The sequence below is a fragment of the Impatiens glandulifera genome, unplaced genomic scaffold (genome assembly GCF_907164915.1).
Source record: "Impatiens glandulifera unplaced genomic scaffold, dImpGla2.1, whole genome shotgun sequence".
Lineage (NCBI taxonomy): Eukaryota > Viridiplantae > Streptophyta > Magnoliopsida > Ericales > Balsaminaceae > Impatiens > Impatiens glandulifera.
This window is the reverse complement of record NW_025919536.1, coordinates 46,085-67,450: the sequence shown is the minus strand read 5'-3', so window position 1 is coordinate 67,450 and position 21,366 is coordinate 46,085. Positions and strand designations below refer to the sequence as shown.

General features: G+C 31.2%; 1 protein-coding gene across 1 annotated transcript; it reads right to left on the bottom strand.

Annotated features, from left to right (window-relative positions):
• Positions 1-11,429: 11,429 nt before the first annotated feature.
• On the bottom strand, positions 11,430-20,949 carry LOC124918138 (ruvB-like protein 1). The gene is made up of 9 exons (XM_047458362.1): positions 20,410-20,949; positions 13,817-14,005; positions 13,538-13,669; positions 13,308-13,457; positions 13,023-13,178; positions 12,092-12,226; positions 11,938-12,003; positions 11,752-11,858; positions 11,430-11,553 (listed from the first exon to the last, which is right to left on the bottom strand). Exons 1-9 carry the CDS (start codon positions 20,947-20,949, stop codon positions 11,430-11,432), a joined length of 1,599 nt encoding a protein of 532 aa, XP_047314318.1.
• Between the last annotated feature and the right edge of the window lie 417 nt (positions 20,950-21,366).

The window sequence follows — 21,366 nt, the reverse complement described above, 5'->3', positions numbered from 1 at the left end:
TGCATCCAAAGATTGGAGGAGGTGGAAGACTTGATCATGAACCTTACAAACTCCAACACACTTCAAGAGGTACAACACCGAACCTGCCTCTTAAAACCGAAGGTCCAATTACGGAAGCTAACAACACGTATCCGGAAAATTACGGAGGAGCTCGAAAATTTGGGACCGGAAGACACCGTAGCGCCGCGGGTGTTAGCAAGGCTTGAAAAAGCCAAAGGGGAACTTGCTCAAGAAATCGAACGGCTAGAGGCCATATGCAGCCGAATGAAAATACCGGTCTATACTCCTCCCCAGATCGAAACGACTCCGGAACACTGCCCAACACCTCCAAAGGAGAATGCGGCATCAATGGAATTCGATGAAAGAGCCGACCCCAACCTCACCGGGCAATCCCCTCCTCCACAACCGGAAGTCTCCGCTTCAGACTTCACAAAAGAATGGGTTGAGGACCGTCTTCAAAAGCTTGAAGCCTCCACATCAGAACGAATTGATAACCGCATTCAAGAGTTCAATGACTCTGCGGTTCAGCCGTTCAAAGATAGATCCCAAAGAATATTGGGTTCGGCCCTCCAGTTCGCCGACGCCACAAGGAGTCTTCTGGAAAGAAATCAGGAACGGTTCTTAGAAATCGGTGAAGATCTGCAGGAAGAGGCGGCTCAGCGAAATAAATATGTTCAGCGAACCGAAATTTTGGAGAATTTGACCTCCGAGTTAAAGGGAGACTTCGACCGGTTTGAGAAAGAGACCGATCAACGGTTGACAACGATGAGTGATGATCTGGTCGGCACAACACTTAAACGGGTCTCCGAACTCGAGAAGACAAATGTGGGTCTCGTGGCCGAACTAAAGGCGCTTTCCGAACAGGTTGCCGAGTTGCTAAGGGTGAAGGTGAACGCGGACGCCGCGGCTGTAGCGGCTGATGCTCAAGTGGCTAAGAGGGTCCAGGATGCGCTGGATGCCGAAGCAGGCAAAGAGAAAGAGGCACCGCGTTCATCTCCACTTACCGAAGAGGAAGAGGAAGCCGCGCGGATTAAAAGGGCAGAGGCCATCTTCCCAGGACTTACAAAGAGAGCAGCCGCTCAAGCTGCGGAGGATGCTGAGCGGTTGGAAAGGCAAAAACGGAGGCTGGAAGAATTCGCAGCCGAAAACAAGAAGAAAAAGGTGGCCGCCTCCGCTTCAGCGCCGAAAAAGCGAAAGAGGGAGGCCCCTAAAAAAGTTCAAATAGCCGAGCTGCTCAATGAGGTCACTGAAACGGCCATCACGAGTACATCGCAGCAGGCCAATCAAGTCGAAAAGGAAGTTGAAGAACAACTGCAGTCCCGGTCTACAAGACGACGACCTTCCGAACCGACCAGTCGACAGCAACCGAAGAAAAAGAAGAGCATATATGACTTCTCGGACTCGGAATAGGGACTCTCCTTCCTTTACTTGTCTTAGTGCTTCTACATATTATGCTATTTTCGGTTATCTATACTGTATATAAAGATATTTTTGAAACCGGCCATCTATTGCATCTCTACTTAGTTTTGATAATTTTAAATAAAATAATCAAAAAGAGAGAAATTGATAAGATAAAAGATAAAGACTCTTCCAAAATTTTTCTCAAAATTTTTCGAAAAATTCTCCTAAAGCCATTTTCAAAAATCCGGTCAAACAAAACAACCGGCCTACGGTTGCAAACTTACATGATTTTGATAATTTTAAATAAAATAATCAAAAAGGGAGAAATTGTTAGATAAAATCAGACCGGTTCAAATAAACCTAACTTAAATAAACTTCCCATGCAGGAACAAGGAACCGGACCGGATAAACCAAAAGAACCGGCTAAGTAAACCAACCGGTCAAGCTACTAAACCGACCAAGAATACTCGGAACATGACCGCACAAAGTCGGAACATGACCGCACAAAGAAAGGATCGGCCAAAGCTTAAAACCGGAATCATCAAACAGTCGATCAGCCACAAGGCAGAGGAATAACCGGAAGATGTCCGGTTACATCACTCATACCAAAAGCCATTCGGCTAAGTCAAGCGGCCGACCAGTACAAGAAGACAATTCGGGTATCTGTTGAGAATGATACCAAAAGAACAGACTGAATACTTCCATATCCATGCAAGTCTGAGGAAAGACTGTAGGCTGCAGAAGACAGTACTACCGGATCCTTCCACTTTGGGATAAGCCAGAAAGAAGATCTTCCAAGTACAGACAACTGTCCAACAAACAGTGCCTACATCAAGTAAAAGACAAACCTGGCAGGTTTGTCTTACATACCGGAAAGAACAGACCGCCAGGTCTGAGACAGACTATCAGGTCTGAGGAAACGACCGCATGTCTGAATCTCTGAAACACTGAATCACTGCACCTCTGTTCAGCCAATCGGATTCAAGGTAGTGAAATATGACCGTTGGCATATTTCACCTATAAAAAGGGGCAGTTGAAGAAGAGTAAATGCGGGACACTCAGTGGGATAAGTAAAACGCTAAGAGCATTTACTCCAAGTGATAAGATTGTGATATTCTAGAAAGCCTAAGTGCAAAAGTAAAAGTGTGTTCTACAATTTCGGTGTAAATTGTAAGAGTATTATCGAGCAGGAAATAAGTCTCGATCGGATTGTAATTGTATTCCTTAGTGAATATCCTTCTCGCGGTTTCGAGAGGAAGGGGTGACGTAGGAGTTTTATCTCCGAACATCCATAAAATCTGTCTTGTTATTTACTTTCTGCCGGCTCCATTTTCTAACCGATTAACTTAACTACACCGCTCTAAACCGACTCTATACTAACCATACCGAATTTCCAGATTACCGAAACCGACCCACCATTTTCAAATCTCCATCATCCGAAACCGATTCTGCCTATCATACAAGTGTGCCGCTTCAACCTGAAAGCAAAACTCTTCCGCGCTTGAACCTAGTTCAAGGGTTTGTGACAGGTTGTGTAGTATTGAAACCCCGGTGTTAATCTCTAACCGGATTAACCACCACCCTTCGAGTGAGAACCGCTAACCGGTCCAACCCCCGGTCCTCCAGCGGCTACCTAGATCCTAACAGTTTTACATTTTTTGTTTTGTTTTTATTTAGATGTAATTTCTTAATTTATTATTCATTAGGGCATTTCACTTAGATATAACATCAAAAATATATAAAAAGAAAATTGTACGACATTTTGGCTCACAGTGATAAAAAGTTTGTTATTAAGCATTTAAATTGAAGATATTTTAATTTTTAGAACGAAGATATATTTCGATTTAGATTGTTTGGAAAAATTGTACTCTATCATACTACGGAGTTTTAACGAACATAATTCAAGTATATAATATTTTTCTCACATACGGGTTGTCATCTTCAAGTGTAAGTGGTTTGATGCACATTTTGGGAAACGTAGAGTGAAAGTGGATAAATATGGCTTCGAAAGTATAAATGTCAACCGGATTTTAAAACCCAAAGATTGGAATCTTATATTTTTGTGAGTCAAGAAAAACAAGTACTCTACGACCCTGCTATGGCATCACGCTCCGATTGAAAAATTGTGACAAAAATAAATTCAAGTTTTACAAATATCTAGTTAAGATTAAGATTAAATTAGTGTTTTACCTTAAACTTCTCCCCCTATTTATTCTATATTAATAAATATATATGATTGTACTATGTTTATGTTTGTGTTAACAGGTACCATGCCAAGAAAATTCACCAAGACATCCAGGGGTTGATTTCACATGTAAGTGGCCTTATGATCAAGGGTGCCACGGAGATGTTAATGGGTGGCCAGATGGTGATTTATTAAACACTTCATTCGGGTTAGAAAGCAAAGACACACTATTGGCAAATCTATCTTTATTAGAAACTGATCTATTTATTTTATGATTCTTGTTGGTAATTTAGATTGGTAGTCTGTTTCCTTTTATTGAATAAGATTTTGTGAGGATTTATCTCTTAGAGTCCACTTAATATATACTTTTCCTTGAATTAAGATTCTTAGTTAGGTTTAACCTAAAAACACTTTTCACTTATTTAAAATCTCTAAACTTTATTCATTGAGTTTTTACTCTATAAGAATATATATAATTTAATTAAGTGTACATCTTCTTGTATGATTTATTGTACGTATTTTATCCAAATTAATTGATAAAAGTGTTGGCCTTTTGGGTCCAGCCCAATCAGGCATTTAATTAAATGAGCAAAACCTAAAAATTATGTTCATTCTATCACTTCTAGAGAGAAGATTTTCTGCAAAGAAGAGAAGAAACAGAGGATAAGAAACAGAGGAAGAAGAAGAGAAGGAGATAGTAGATCTCTTACATTTTCACCTTCAGGTTCCAATTTCTTGTTATCTCATATCTAAACTAGCTTGAGTCTGAATGAAATTGGTTTTCTCTGTTTGTATACCTCAACTTTGGGTTTAAAGTTGAGAAAAACATTTGTATCCGTTTCTTGTTTATAGTGAAATTTGTTGGTTGGTCCCGTGGTTTTTTACCCTCCAGGTTGAGAGGGTTTTCCACGTAAATCTGGTGTTGTTTTGTTCTGTGTTTGATCTTCTATTTTAGACTTGGATAATCTGTACATCTACCCATCTCACATTTCTAGATTAAAAGTAATCTTCATATCAAAATTCCAAAAAAAAAAATGACAATTTATGATTCATTATATGGTCTTGTCTTAAAGCTTGACATCATAGTTAAAGACAACTCCATGATATATAAAAGTGTACGACGTTTTGACTTAATCATGATAAAAATATTTATTTTCTTAGTAGTTGAAATCAAAATTATTTTATATACTCTAGAATGAAGATATGATTTTTGGATTATATAGACAATTTCAATATCGACTATAAAGATTGTACTTTTATTTTCTTTTTTTGTTATAAGATTATTGACTAATTAAAATTATTGATACCATTGTAAAGTTTAAAATATGTCGGACAAATACCATGTAAACGTAGTTGCTAAGGAACTATGGGTTTTGGTGTTGCACAAGAATTTCAAGGGTTCCTTATGTGAGTTTTTAAATTAGGCACGAGAATGTACATCTAGTTTTAATATTTTAGGATCATAGTTTTCACTCATCCTTGTATAAGGTGAGAAAAACTAGAAGGTTTGATTGAATTAGTCTCTTTATCTATAAAAACTAACTATCATATTAGAAGTTGTAGAAGTTGTAAAATGTGGTAGAGTTTTATTAGTGTATAGGATGGATGAATGTAATTGTAACCCTTGATGGAAAAATAATTATTTGAATTTTTATTTTTTTATGACTTGAATGTTTTATAGAAATTCAATCTAAATTAAATTTATGATTATTTATTGGGACCAATAAATGATACATAAAATTTGTTGAATTTTAAAATGATCTTATTAGAAAATCCTTCATGAGTAGAAACCTGAAATTTGTGAAACAATGTATGAAAAACTAAAAGAAATTAACTATCTATACTTAAAGCATTCTTAAAGCTAACCCCAAAAAAGTAATGAGGAGTGTAATGAAAAGGTCGGTCCCTAACATTTTAATCCTGTAATAAAAGTTGTAAACTTGCTTAGTAATCAGACAATATAGTTACTCCCAACAATAACAAGTTTCAATATTTGATCAAAATGAGCTCAATTTCATAACATACTATAGAAGATAATAATCAAAATGGGTGAACCGTGATTGATAAAATTATCTTCATTTCAATTTATATAAAACTTTCAAAACGTATTATATTTTTACATTGACATTGAGAGAATAAAATATTTATGCTGAAAAGCACAAATATATAGTATAAAATAATGTACAATTTATCATTTTCTATTATTTTATATTGATCTACAATGAACAAAAAGTAATGTAGAGAAGATTTATGAGTATTGCCTATCAAATCTAATGAAATTGGCATCAAAATGTCAAATTTGTCGCTAATACATTAAATATGTGATTATAAAGAAGATATAAATATCGGAATTTTAAACTAATTTATAAATTTCATTAATGAATGAAAATGAGAATTTGTGTAGATAAAATCAAATGAAATTCAAACAAAATTAAAACATGAATTAAAGTAAAATTTGATTTAATTGTTTAATTAACATTTAATAATTTAAGAAGAAATTAACCAATTGAATTAATTCAATGTTATTAATTGTCATTGTATCATTCCTAATATTATTGCTATCAATTTATTATCAATTAAAAAAAAATCATCTAAACATGTCTTCCTAATGAAAAGAAAATACAAAGGGCAACAAGGAGACAATCAATGTCAGCCGATGGATCAACGATTAATGGTTGATTTATTATTTCAACACTATAAATAACCATTCTATATAATTCCCACAAATACATCATCTTATCATTTTTACTCTAGAATTCCAAAAGTTCTCTCCTTATTTTGTTAGTGATCTTCGAGTTTTTCGTTTGATATTTTCTGTTGAAATTCGGTGATAGTTCAGGTACGTTGGTCAAGTTTGATGCGAAGTGATTCTAGTGCAGAATCACTAATAGATTTGTTGTACCATGTGAGACACTCATCTACGATAAGCTCCAGCACAAACGGGAGACGACGTAACTGTTTTAAGGGAAATGTGTTAAGCACATGTCTTGAATCAACAATTTATTGAGTGATATCATTCTTGGTGTAAATTTCATTTATTTGTAACATTGTATTATTTATATATTTATGTAATTTAAGGACAATATATCTAACAATAAACTCATATAAACCTTAAGACATATTTTAAGTACGCCTTAAATGAGAATTTGAACTTTTTGTTGGTTTATCTTTAGCAAATGCAATCACCAATGAAAAATTAATCAACAAATTTTTAGTTAAATATGAAAAGATAAATTAAATATGAAGAGTCTATCTTATAACTTTTGACATTGTCTACTAACTTTTATTTTCTAGATCAATATATAAACGTTCAAAAACTTATGATTCCTCAACAATAGTGTTTTTATACTCTACGTACCTTTTTGCCTCTTTGCAAAACAGATCAATAACTCATTTTTCCAACCCCTTCGCTTCCGTCATGTTTACAAACTAAAATTATAGTGAAATTATTAAAATTAGACGTTATAATGATGGATCATAATTATTACTCATAAATGTCAAAATTAAACAATTGATTGCATCCTTTCATTAAGAGGAGTGTGAATGTATGTTTTGACACCAATAACATACTCAAGAAGAAATCATGTAAGTAGAGACACAATAATTGGTCTAATAACAATATATCTTGAACTTCTATTAAATATATAAACCATAGGAGAAATAAAGTTATTTTTTAGAACTTTGGTCAGCAATTTTTTTTAAAAATATATATATATTTCTTACAAAGTTTATCTCTTAACCAATCGGGAAATTTGACGAAATGACCCCAAAAATTGGGGTATTTGACCTAGTGGTCACTTGATAACTTTATTTGCTTTTGTGGTCACTTTTATTTTTTTGGATGAAATTATCTTTTTCGCGTTACGCGAAGCGGCACGGTCGACACGCGAAGCGGCACGGTCGACACGCGAAGCGGCACGATCGTCACGCGAAGACACATTGCGTTACGCGAAGCGGCATCACGTCACGCGAAGGCACATCATGTTACGCAAAGCGGCATCGCGTCATGCGAAGGCACATCGCGTTATGCGAAGCGGCACAGTGGTCACGCGAAGGGTCATCCCTTGTAGCGAAGGGTCATCCCTTGTAGCGAAGGGCCATCCCTTGAGCGTTTTGTTTTACCTTCTGACTCAGATTTTGTTGGCTATTTTCGTTGTTTAATGTTCTTTGCATCTTTTGATATTGTAAGATTGCCTAGAAAGGCAACTGTTTAAGGTGATTAGTAATAAACTTATTGTATCTTTTTCACTAGTTTTAGTGGATGATTATCCAATTGTTGGATAATCTTAAATTTAGTTCTTTGTGACAATTATTTTTTGAATAATTTATAAGGCCTTGTTGTTTTCAAATAACCTTAATTACTATAACTTATAGATTTTTTAATAGGTTTATTTGAAATTAATCTCAAATCGGTTGTGATTTACACCTATAGACTGAGACGAAACATAGTAGATAAAAGATTGATAGAGTTGATGATACAATGTTTGTTCATAATATTCAGCATAACCCTAAACCTATTCAAATTAGAAACTTAACTGATAAGGCAAGACAGACAAATAGGTTTGAATATGAGCATATGACAGATTCTTTAATCAAACAAAACAAAGAAAATCATTCTTCATTTAGCTAAAAAAACAATAGGAATCGAATTTGTTGTCTTACACAAATCTAAGTACAACTCTATGCTGCTTCGCTAACGCGATGTGCTTTCGCGTGACGATCGTGCTACTTCGCGTGTCGACTATGTCGCTTCGCGTGTCGACCGTGCCGTTTCGTGTACCGTTTCGTGTACCATTTCGCGTGCCAACCGTGCCGCTTCGCGTAACGCGATGTGCCTTCGCGTGACGATCGTGCCGCTTCGCGTGCCAACCGTGCCGCTTCGCGTAACGTGATGTGCCTTCGCGAAATACGAAGTATTTAGCGAAATGCAAAATGAATCTTCCCTGAAACGGAGCCAATATGATCTGCAAATATCATCATCGACAAATATGAACAATAAGATGAACAAAAATATGAACCAATATGAACAATAAGAACAGATTAAATTGATTTAGGGTTAGAGTTTGATTAAGAACAACATAAATCGTTTAAAATGAAGATAATAGAAATAAGAATAGTATGATGAACATCTGAATGTTAGGGTGTTAGGGTTTTCTTATCTTTGATGTTTTCCGACGTCGCCCTAGCCGTAGTCGCCGTTGTCGTAGCCTTCGTCGCCGCCGTCGAACAAGAGTAGAGAGAGAAATGAAATGAATGAAATGAAAAAATTTAAGTATTTATATAAAACCTTAATCCACCTTACAAAACGCGAATTTCTTCGCGTTACGCGAAGAGGGTAATTTCGTCAAAAAAATAAAAGTGACTATGAAAACAAATAAAGTTATGAAGTGACCACCAGGTCAAATAACCCTATCTTCAGGGTCATTTCGTCAAATTTCCTAACCAATCAGCATTGTAAATAATGTTAGTTATCTCAGATTTTTACCAAAAAAATTATAAGTTTGGGAATGTAATGAAATTTCTTCTAAGGATTCATTTGTATGATGGTGGAAACTTTTTAAATGAAATCCAAACTTAATTGAGTATAATTCATTTTGTTTTTTTAAGTTTTCAAACATGTCAAATATGAAATATTGGACTTACAAAATTGAATATTATAAAATTTATCAAGCTTACACAATATTTTATACCTCATATCTTTTGAATAAAGAGTTGGATGTAAAGTCTTGATAGAATATAACCGACGTCGTCTTGATAGAATATATCCTATCAACGGTTCCCTAAATTGAGAAAGTTTACAAATTTTGTAAACATATAAACAAACTAACTTTAACTTTAGTAGAAACTTTTTAAATTAATATTTGATAAATCAATAAACTATCTAAAATAATAAATTTGTCCAATCCCGACTTAAACTAATATAAAATTTTGAAAAACTCAATAAAATAATATGATAATATTTTTTTCGATAGATCCCTTTATAATTTTCAGTCCCAAAAAAAATCATAAATTAATAATTCATAAAAGCTGAAAACATATATATTAGTACTTCAAAAGTCATTTAGTACTTAATAATTAATGCATTCACATTTGTTTCTCTGATTTACATTTAATATTTTCAAATTCATTTAGTACTTTAAAAGTCATTAATAGTGTTAAGCTTGGAATCCCAATGTTCGTTGCAACTTAATTTTAAGAGGCATAAACTAATTGTTTTTTTGTTTGGTATGTATATAATATTTGTTAAGAGATGGATAATATTTGGGAATGTTTAAAAAAATATTTCAAGTGAGGTAGAAAATTTAAAATATGAGAGTTCGAAAAAATAATATTGGTGGTTAAAATATGTGAATACAATGAATTTATTTGTAAGTTTAGTAAAAAAAATGTTTAAATAATGATTAATATTAATATTTAAGGGAACTAGTATTTTTTTTTTAAATAAGAATGTTTTGATATTTTTTAAATAATTTATAAAAATTTGTTATTTTAATTCTAATATTTCTAGATGTATATTTTAAAAAATATTTTAATTAGAAAAAAATTAAAAATAAAAATATTTAATTAAATAGGTTAAGTTTTAAAATAATTGAAAATTTATTTTAGATTTATTTATTATAATAAAAAACCAAAATGAGATATTATATATTTGAAATAATATTTTAGAATTGTCGGTAAAATTTAAAAAAAAATTATTAATTATCACATTTTTTATATTTAATTATTTATATATATATATATATTATAATTAATAAAATAGATTGAATTTTGTAATAGGAGACCGTGTTATTGATAAATTAAAACTTCATTTATATTTTTTCTATAAAATGTACTAATTGATAATAATAACATTATATTGTTTCATTAAAAATAATATGTATAATTTGCCGTTCTAACCTGACAAACTTTCAAACTCTAAGAACTCTTGAAAGTAATTGAATAATTTCTTAACAAGCAGGTGAGCATAAAACAAATGTTATCTAAAATCAACAGAATAGAGTCCTTAACAACATTAGTCACTCAACAATTCGAAAAAACTGCCCTGATAAAACAGACCGTTATAAATTTGAACCGAATAATAGCTTTGTATAGTTACTCAACAATTAGAAAAGACACGAAAAGAGATTTATACTGAGTTAGTTATAAATCTTAACCGATAATCGCAAAATGAAGCAAGCAATATCAGGTTATATACCTGTCTTGCTGCTCCTGAAGAAGCCTTGCTGATGATTTTGCATCCAGGTAGAGACAACTTGCCTCCTCAACATCTGCCTGCAGTAAATCGCAAATCTCAAAATGAAATACAAATCAATTCTCTAAACAAACAAAAATGAAGAATAATAGCTTTTACCTTGCAAATACTATTGCGACCATTCATTTTAGCCACAACACTTGCCGGTGTTAAGAGTTGTACTGCATGCCTAAGGAATTTTAGGGGTGTAAGTCGTCGTCAAACTCATCTCCAAACAGTCCTAAACTGAATTCATGATCTGAATTGGATGGATATAGCTAGGTTTCTAGAACTCAAAAACCATTTATAAATTTTAACATCACATTCATTTCAGTATTCTCTATTTCCAGAAATTTTGTCTCAAAAATGTCTGTTGTATAGGTTCTCTTTAATAATAATGCTTCCATTATGATAACTAAAGTAGAGGACCAGGGCAAACCTTAAGGATGTTAATTGTCCAATCACTCCAAGATGAGCTAGGCTCTCTTCATCCACTACTAGTTCCTCAACTTGCGCACGAATAGCGAGAATCTGCTCCAGCAGCATTAATACGAAGACGATAAACAATTAAGTAGGAATCATAATAATACAGAGCATGGATAAGTAAAAATATTATTTGTGAAATGGGTTCTGAACCTGTATCATTTCAGTCGGACCATATGTTTCTGTCTTTATAATTACCACTCGGTCTAACAAATCCACAGGAATTCCATGAGGACTTAACATGTCTGTTCCCCTGCCAAAAATCAAAATAAAGTAAATCATTATGTTATATACAGTCAGCTTTTGAAAAATATGCAAGAATGTGCACATATAGAGGTTTTGTTTCTTTTGAATCAAGTGTTCACTTATAGTCAAATAACTAATCCTTGATTTGTAAAATTTCATGATATTGAAGAGTGTCTTCTGTAAGCACAGTAGTAAATGATTATACCTCACATTACATATTCCTCTATTTGTGGCAAAAATTACTATAGGTGAAAGTGAGCTCTCAAGAGCACGATTTAAGTACGAAAAACACTCTATATCCATCATGTGTACCTGCAAGGAAGAACTAATAATCAATAATCGCACTCAGCCAATTCAGGACTAGAAAGAAGTTCAAATATCCTTATAAGACCTCGTCAATAAATAAAACACCAGGTACAAGTTCTGCAACACCTTCATCAATGTAACGGTTAACAACCTATAGACACAGATGAAAGTACATTGATTTTTTTACTATATTGAATGCTAACATAAAAACCATGTTAAGAGAATCAGATAGTAATTACCTTGTTATTTTTTTGTCGTAACTTATCCGTAATCTCTGTTTTCCTAGGTTTCATCATCTGCCCCATTAAGGATAAAATATCTTGTCCCCCTTGAGGTTGAGCATTTGCAACATCCAGATCATGCAGTGTTACATCCTGATATTACACATAAACATCAATCAACACAATTTCACATCATGTCCACTTTATGAGTACCATCTTATTAAAAAGCCTCTTATTACTGAAATTTCTGAAGCGCTCAAGATTACAGTTTAAACTCAGTTTCACAAGAGAAAATACAGTCCAAAGAGTATTTTCTATTTGATGCTAACTGAGGCATGATCATTACCTAATTAATGATTAGATTTGTTAGTTAGGCTTTAAGTCACATCCTGTACATTAACATATTAAATAAGTTCTAGTTCAAAAATCTACAATTGGACTCATCCAGAATGACATTGACCATACAAAAACATCTTTTCTTGAAAGTCCAAAATACTTTTCCTTCTGTCAAAAAATGTGAATGACATTTCTTTATACTCCACAAAGCAATTATTTATACTCCACAAAGTTCTACGATGAATTGTCCAAACAGGATTATGATACATAGCTTCAAATAATAGGATGAGCTGCTTGCAAGGTATGCAAGCAAAGTATGAAGACAGACCAGGACAGTCCATTGAACTGGTATTTTAAATATTAGTATATTTTTAGACGAGGAGCCTAGCACATCAACCCACCACCATGACCACCCAACTTCAATCATGGTGCTCTTAGTGGAAATCGAACTTGAGACCTCGTCCTCTTAAGTTCAGTACAACTTGGTACTGATTTAATTATCAAAACAAGATATAAAGCTTGTGAAAGTTGACTTCAATACATGGACAAGCTAACATCGTGCACGTTTCAAAACTAGTGATGCATGTCAAGAAAACAATTTATGGAAGAAAACCTGAACTATCTCCTTCTTTTTGTGAACTTCTCCCTTAGGTAGTGGAACATACTCATCTGCCTCGAGATCAAATTCCGTAGCAAAAGCATCACTTCTTCCAACTCTTTTAACTGTCCCACGGTTAGCCTCAATGTATATGACATCACCAACAGCTACCTAAAGATTTTATTCAAACAAGAAAAATCCATTAATCAACTATTCAAACATGAACTTATAACCAATCTCAACTATGACAAAGAGAGATGGCCAAAAGATATATAACTGTTGAAGAAGATTCAATATAACCTTTTCCTTGATCAAGGCATCATATATGGTTGAATTAAGCTTCAGATGCTTAGTTCCCTTGACAGATTTTAACCCAATGATAACATGACTTATACTTTTACCATATCCACCTGTTAAGTTGTCTCCCTCTTCAGGAGTGAGTTCAATCACCTGTGAAGAAGAGTTAAATTTTCTACAACCAATTCTAACAATAAAAAAACTCATCAAGAAGATTGATCATGGAAACTTGCCTCTCCTTCATACACTTCTTTATTTTCTTTCATACGTAAACCTATTGCCCTTCTGAAATTCTCCATTAACACCTCTGTTTTCTTGACTTCAGAGGAGTATACTTCAGATCCAACCATTGGGCAGAATGGAACCTACAGAATAAAGAGCACCCATGACAAAGAAGTTAAACACTCCATTATGTCACTACTATAATAGATTGCTAAGTAAAAGTCTAAACAATACGATAATGAGATTATGCATCGTTGCAATAATGGAAAATGAGGACATTTTGCACACACCTTGCTCCCAAGTTCCTGAGATATAGCAAGGGCAAGAGCCGTTTTACCAGTAGCTGGAGGTCCAGCAAATAGAAGTGTTCGTCCAGCCATTTTTCTTTGGCGAATCATGTCCACTACCAGACCAGAAGCTTCTCTGGCAGCTGCCTGACCAACAAATCCAGCAGCCAAAGGGATAGATCTTCCATTGACCTACAAAATATATAATCATCATGAACATTCAACTTAATCCCAGAAACGTATGAGATAAAGTAGAAGGATGCTAATTCTAGGAAACCAGTTTCTATATATATAGAATTATTATCAAGACATTATTAGTCCCATCTTTGTCACAATGACAACAAATACACATTTATTTCCATGAACAATCTTGTATTGATGTACCAATAAACAAGTTAACCTTATTTCCTCCCAAAAACGAGTTTAGAATTGTAGTATATAATGACGAGGTAACTCTTCAAATCTAGTACTTATCCCAAAATTCAAATATCACATAACAATCTAATTAATTAATTTTTTTATTTAAATACCAAAATTATTTATCAATATTAATATATATATATTAAATAAAACAGTCAAGAATAATTTCATCTTCAAAATTTAAAAATCAAATTTTTTCTACTTTTTATCCAACAAAACTTTTAGGAAAAAACCCAGATAAAACTCAAAATCCCTAATTCTTCAAGGGAAAAACGAAAAAGGAGTAGATTGGCGTACATCAAGACCAAGGCCTTTGATATGAGTGTGAGTGGCTATCCTCTCCTTCTTTGTTTGTGATTGAACTTCTTCTATCTTTTTCATCTCTTCTCTCAATTTTTTTTTATATACAATATATCGGCTTTTTCATCTCTTTTTATCATGTATATAGATTAGTTTGACTATTGTTCTTCTTTTACATCATTAAACTTTTATATATATATATATATATATATATTAACTCTTCAATAAATATAATTTTATTTTAGTTAATATATTTTTTAATTCTCTTCCATATTTATTAGATTGTTCATTATTTTATTTTTTATTTTTTAATTTTATATTATTTTTTTAATAAATAAATGTATATACATAATAATTATGTTAACGATTGTGCTTTCAAAAATAATTATATAAGTTAGAGAAATATCGATATTTTATATTATAATCTTAAAAGATATATTTTGATTTCAAACTTAATAATCAGATCAAATGTTTCAAATTTAATAATCAGATCAAATGTTTCAAATATAATTTAATTAAATTGATAAATATTATATAGTAAAAAACAATAGTAAAATAATAAAAAAAAAAAATCACATAAATAAATGATTATATGAAAACAGAAAACAGATAAAAAAAAATTAGATAAAAAAGTTTACAACTTTATTATTTTGTTAGAAAATGTAAATATGTCAAAGTTTATTATAGTATTTTAGACACTAATTTTTTACACTAAAAAAATAAATAAATGTTGTAAATGAATAAAACAAATAAGGCAACATGAATAAGATATAATAAAATAAAATATTATTAAATAAATAAATATTAATAATGGAAGTTAGAATAATATAAGGAAATAAATAATAAATAATAAGGAGAAGAAAATTTTGTTTTGAGTTTTAATGTTGTGTTTGATTTCATAAAAAATATAAATAGTAATAATAATAATAATAAATGGTGCTAAAATGAATTAAGGAAATACAAGGAAACCAAACAGGAATTTTTATTGCTAGTAAGTAATCCAGTGTTGCAAAAATTGGCGAGAAATGCTACAACTGGGCCATCCAACTGTCTCCAATATAAGCCCAGAGATTTTCAAACTAGTAAGTTATACCATGTTGATTTATACAACTATTTTTTATTTCAAATTTAGGGCTAATACCACCTTAAAGTATGGAGGTATTGTATTACCCTTTAAACTATTACTGAAATCCACCCTTACAAATGGTGTGTATAAAAATGCCCAATACTTTTAAGGGAGGATTTCAAAATACACCCATACTTTAAGGGGCAGATCTATATAGTAACCCTCAAATTTATTTGTTGATGATGTGAGTTGTCGATGAAATTCTGAACAATATCACTTGTATGTTGAACCTAAAAGATGTAACGAAGATAAATATTTTATCGAAAAGAGGAGATATATTTGGATTAACCATAAAGATCTATAATATTTAACATGATAATATACTTGGATTGGAATTTAGTCTCCTTGAGAAAAATTGGGTAGGTGCAAACAATATTTTTGTGAAATTTGTGGACCAAATTATGCATCAGCGGTTGAAAGGCAACATAAGATTGACTCCTCTTGTCTTCAGTTTGAATTGGGGAAGTGCTTTTCACTATTTATACCTACTTACTCGTGGATCAGTTGTGCCCCTAGAAAAGGTGTTGAGACTATTGATCTTGATTTGTCCAAATTTACTTTTAATTTTCCTCAAATTTCATCCTCCCAACAACGATGTGAAAGATATAGATTTTCCTTTCTTCAGACCGTCTCCAAAAATAAAGGGTGGGGTTGATCAACTTCCAAAAAGTTTGGTTCACTCATTTAACTTGAGCTACAAAGTGTAAATATAACACGTCTTCAATAGGCCAAAGTTCTAAAAGTTGCCCATTACTTGAAAAGTTAGCTATGGATGCAAGTTCTAAACTCACTTATTTGAGAATTGTTCATTCGAACAACAACCCTTTCTTTGTAAAGATTGTGTCTTTGAAGAAATGTCTCAAACTTTGGGAAATTGGTCTTTCGGTCGACAATGTAATTTCCTTGAGCTTGAAAGTATACATAAAATTAACAAAGATTTTTTTATAAAGTTTCCTTAAGAATTAACTCTTAAACGAGACTAAGTGATTCTCTCAAGATTTTGTCCTTAAACAATATTGTGGTGATTTATTTTTTTGCCAACAATCTACATGCAATTGAATACAGGGTCTATCAACATGGTTCTCATTAAAGATCAAAACCCCGTCACTAGTTAATATGTTTATAGATAATTCATTAACTTACAAGAATCCCATCATTAGATTGTCTCGTGATATTCCGATGCCCAAAAGAAAAAGAGGTTCCAACGATGAGCTAGAATGATCAAAAACCTGTCGCTCGAGAACCTATATTTTTTGTGCACCTTTAGATGTGAGACTTCTCAAGTACATCTTCCTTCTCTTCTCTTGTAATTTACCAATATTTTTCTTTTAACTAACCAAGTTTTCTTGCTGGCACTCTTTCAGGCTCGTAGTCGTAGATATATCATGCATTCCCTAATATGAGGTGATTGTTTTTGTCTGTTTTCTTCCATTTCATGGATGATGATTGATGGTTACGGGTCATTTATATCTTGAAAGACTTTTCCTTTGTTGCAAACATTGGACTCCAATGTATGTATTCCAATAGTCTAGCACATTATTCTTGAAAGTCCCTTACATAACTTTTTAATATGTTTAATATTTGTTTTAGTTGTTCAAAATCTTACTAGAGTCAGAGAGGGAAGAAGGAGGAAGTCATTGAGAAATGCCCTAAGAAGAGGAGGTCATTGAGAAATTCCCTAATGGAGCTATAACCAAGCTAGAGTTGTTCAAAATATTTAAATGAATTTTAAAATTAGTAAATCAAAATTATTATTTGAATAACTTAAATTATCATTTCATTACAAAATAATTAAATAGAAAAAACTTATATATAATTATCTCTTACTACAAAATATAATTTTAATTAGTTTTACAAACTTAATTGAATATAAATATTATTATGTAATAATGATTAATTAAATGATCTTGTAATAAACTTTTATGAATTACTACATAACTAGGAGGAAAGTTCCTCTGCTACTAAAGATTCCTGCTCCCCTGTTTCTCTCTCACAGGGGAAAGGGTATATCAGTAAATACAGTCTTTTTATTTATTTTATTTTTATTTTAATATTAAATTTTGTGTGGAGGAACACTGAAACATCTATATTTTGGTAGCAGAGAATCTCGTGTGTCAGTTTTATATCATTATTAAAAAATATAAACAAAATATTATTTATATACAAATATTTTAAATACAAATAATATTATTTAAATATTTGAGTTAGTTTTAATTAATAAAATTAAATTGAATTCATATTTAATATTACTTATATTTTTTAATTTATCGAATATATAAACTTTGAAAAATCATTTAAAACAAAGATATACCAATTATTTAAATTAATAGTATTTAGACTTGGAGAAGAGTAGTTTATAAAAAAATAATTAATCAAATATTAAATTTTAGATCAAATATTAAACAAATTATATAAAATTTGACTTGGGTGTAATATTCTTTATTATTATATACTTATTTAAAAAATAAAAATATTAAAATATCATTCAGTTAATTATTTAAATTTTTATATTTTATATTTATAATAATTTTAATTATTTAATAATCAAATTTAATAAAATTTTACATTTATTAAAATAAATAAATTGAATATAATAAATAGTTTTAAAATATATATATAATAAATAATTAGACAAAAATATTTAATATATATATATATATATAATTTAAAAAAATATGTGATAATAAAATTGTTGTATATAGTCTTAAGTTATTTTTTTATAATAATAAATTATTATAAAAGATAATTGGATAAATATTAAAAATAATTAAATTAATTGTTTTACTCACCTATGCTTGCTTTACTCAACCCTCCGTCGACGAACCCTTAGGTTTTCTCACAAATGTTTGCGTTACGCAACCTGAAATTCTTGCTTCCAATTCATCTACTAATGTTCGCACACCCACATATATTAATTAACTTTAGAGAAATTCGAACCCTGATTTTAAGTATGAAATGTTAAAATTTTAACCGCTAGACCACTTATAATAGCTGAAATAATTTTATAATTTTGTGTATTTATATATATTTTGTAATTTACATTTTGAATAACTATATATATTATATAAAATTTTCATATATAAAATATAGTAAAAATAATTATATCTCTTATCCTAATATTAAATAAAAATATTTTCGTTAGAATGATATACATATAACATTATATATAGTAAAAATAATTAAATTTATTATCCTAATTTTATTTATTAAGTATAAAAAATATTGAATACATATTTTTAAATTATTGTAATTTATTTTGTTGTTGAATTTATTTTATCTTTTTTGTGTGCATCCCACATGAATTTACCAGTATTTATTATAATACACTTAAATCTAGGGATGTTCATCGATTCGGTTTTCGAGTTATTCGAGTTTTCGGTTCGAGTTCTTCAAAATTTTATTTTTTTAATAAAATTCGAAAACCGAACCGATTTGAATAAATTCTAATTCGTTTTATTCGAATTCAGTGAATTTGAATTCGATCGGATATTTGGTTTAGACCAGATATTGAAAATCACATACCCATAAGATAAAAATTCTTAAAATGAGTTAACAAAATAATAATTTGTTAAAAAGATCTTATCTACTTAAATTATAAATATATATATATATATAAATCATGCAAATTAAGCTTAATGACTCAACGCCAATATATATTCGGCAATTGAACGACGAAAGTAAAACAATGTCGATGAGTGACGACGACAATATATGGAGATTGAGGGGTGTGGACGGTTAGAGAAAGGGGAAAATGAATGAGGGATTATGGATTTAATGTAAGGATCTAGTAGGAGATCCATGATAATTTAATATATAATATTTAATAAATTATGTAATATATAATAAAAAATGAATTCGGTTTTCGGTTTGGTTTTCGTGTTGAAACCTAAACTCAAAAACCAAACCGAAAACCATATTTGAATTCGAATCGGTTTAAAGTTCGATTTAAAAACCAAAAATGTAATTCGAATTCGATTTATTCGAATTCGGTCGGGTATTCGGTTTAGACCAAATATTAAACACCCCTATTTAAACCAACATTCTCAACATTCGATTACACATTTCAACATAAACTTAGGCCCTGACCACATATAATAATTATTTTTTAGAGAAATTCGACCCATAATCTTAAGTATGAAATGTTAACCTTTTAATCGCTTAAAATAATTTTATAATTATATATATATATAATATATATATATACTTTTATATATAATATATATAAATATATTATATATATATATATATATATTATATAAATAAGTATATATATATATTATATAAATATATTATATATATATTATATAAATATATATATATATATATATATTATATAAGTATATATATATATATTATATATAAGTATATATATATATATATTATATATAAGTATATATATATATATTATATAAGTAAATTATATATATATATATATATATATAATTTACTTTTATTTATATATATATATATATATATATAAAAGTATATATTATATATATATATATAATATATACTTATATATAATATATATATATATAATATATATACTTATATATAATATATATATATAATATATATATATATATATATATTAGTTTTATATAAAAAGGAAAAAGCTCTTCTTATTAAATGAAAGACTAGAGTTATATAGAGGCATAAAAGCACTCTTACAAATAACCCCCCAAACTATCCCAAAACTAACATTCCAACACTCCCCCTCAAGATGAGCCTACGAACGAAAGATATCTACAAGGCCCATCTTGTCACATAGTCTCGACAATTCTAACGAACTAAGCCCTTTAGTGAGACAGTCAGCCACTTGCTCTCTAGTAGTTACATATCCTAGTTTAAGTAGTCCGCTATTCAGTTTTTCCTTGATGAAAAATCTGTCAATCTCCACATGCTTGGTCCTGTCATGCTGCACAGGGTTATTAGCAATGCTAATAGCTGACTTATTGTCGCACCACAACTTCATTTGTGCCTCTTGGTCCATTTTGAGCTCCACCAACAGAGCTCTCAACCATATCATCTCTGCAACACCTAAAGCCATAGCCTTGTACTCTGCCTCGTCTATGGATCTCGCAACTACCGACTGTTTCTTGCTCTTCCAGGAGACCAGATTGCCTCCTACAAACATGCAATATCCAGACGTGGACTTCCTGTCATCGGCACAACTAGCCCAGTTTGAATCACAATATCCCTCAATACTCAAATGTCCATTCTTGCGAAAGATCAACCCCTTGCCTGGTGCACTCTTCAAGTATCTCAAGATCTGGTACACCGCATCCATGTGACCCTCCCTAGGGTCATGCATGTAGCGACTCACCACACTCACCGCAAAGGAGATGTCAGGACGAGTGTGGCTCAAATAAATCAAGCGACCAACTAACCTCTAGTACCTCTCCTTATCAACTGGCTCTCCTGCCTCAGCACTTAGCTTAGACTTTTGATCGATCGGGGCCACCGCAGGCTTGCACCCAAGCATACCTGTCTCTGTAAGTAAATCCAGCACATACTTCCTTTGAGATAAGACAATCCCCTCTGCACCATGAGCTATCTCAATCCCAAGGAAATATTTGAGTTGCCCCAAGTCTTTCACTTCAAACTCCTTACTCAACCTCTTCTTCAATAATGCAATCTCACTCTCATCATTACCAGTGATAATCATGTCGTCCACATACACTGCCAGCATCGTAATGTGAACTTC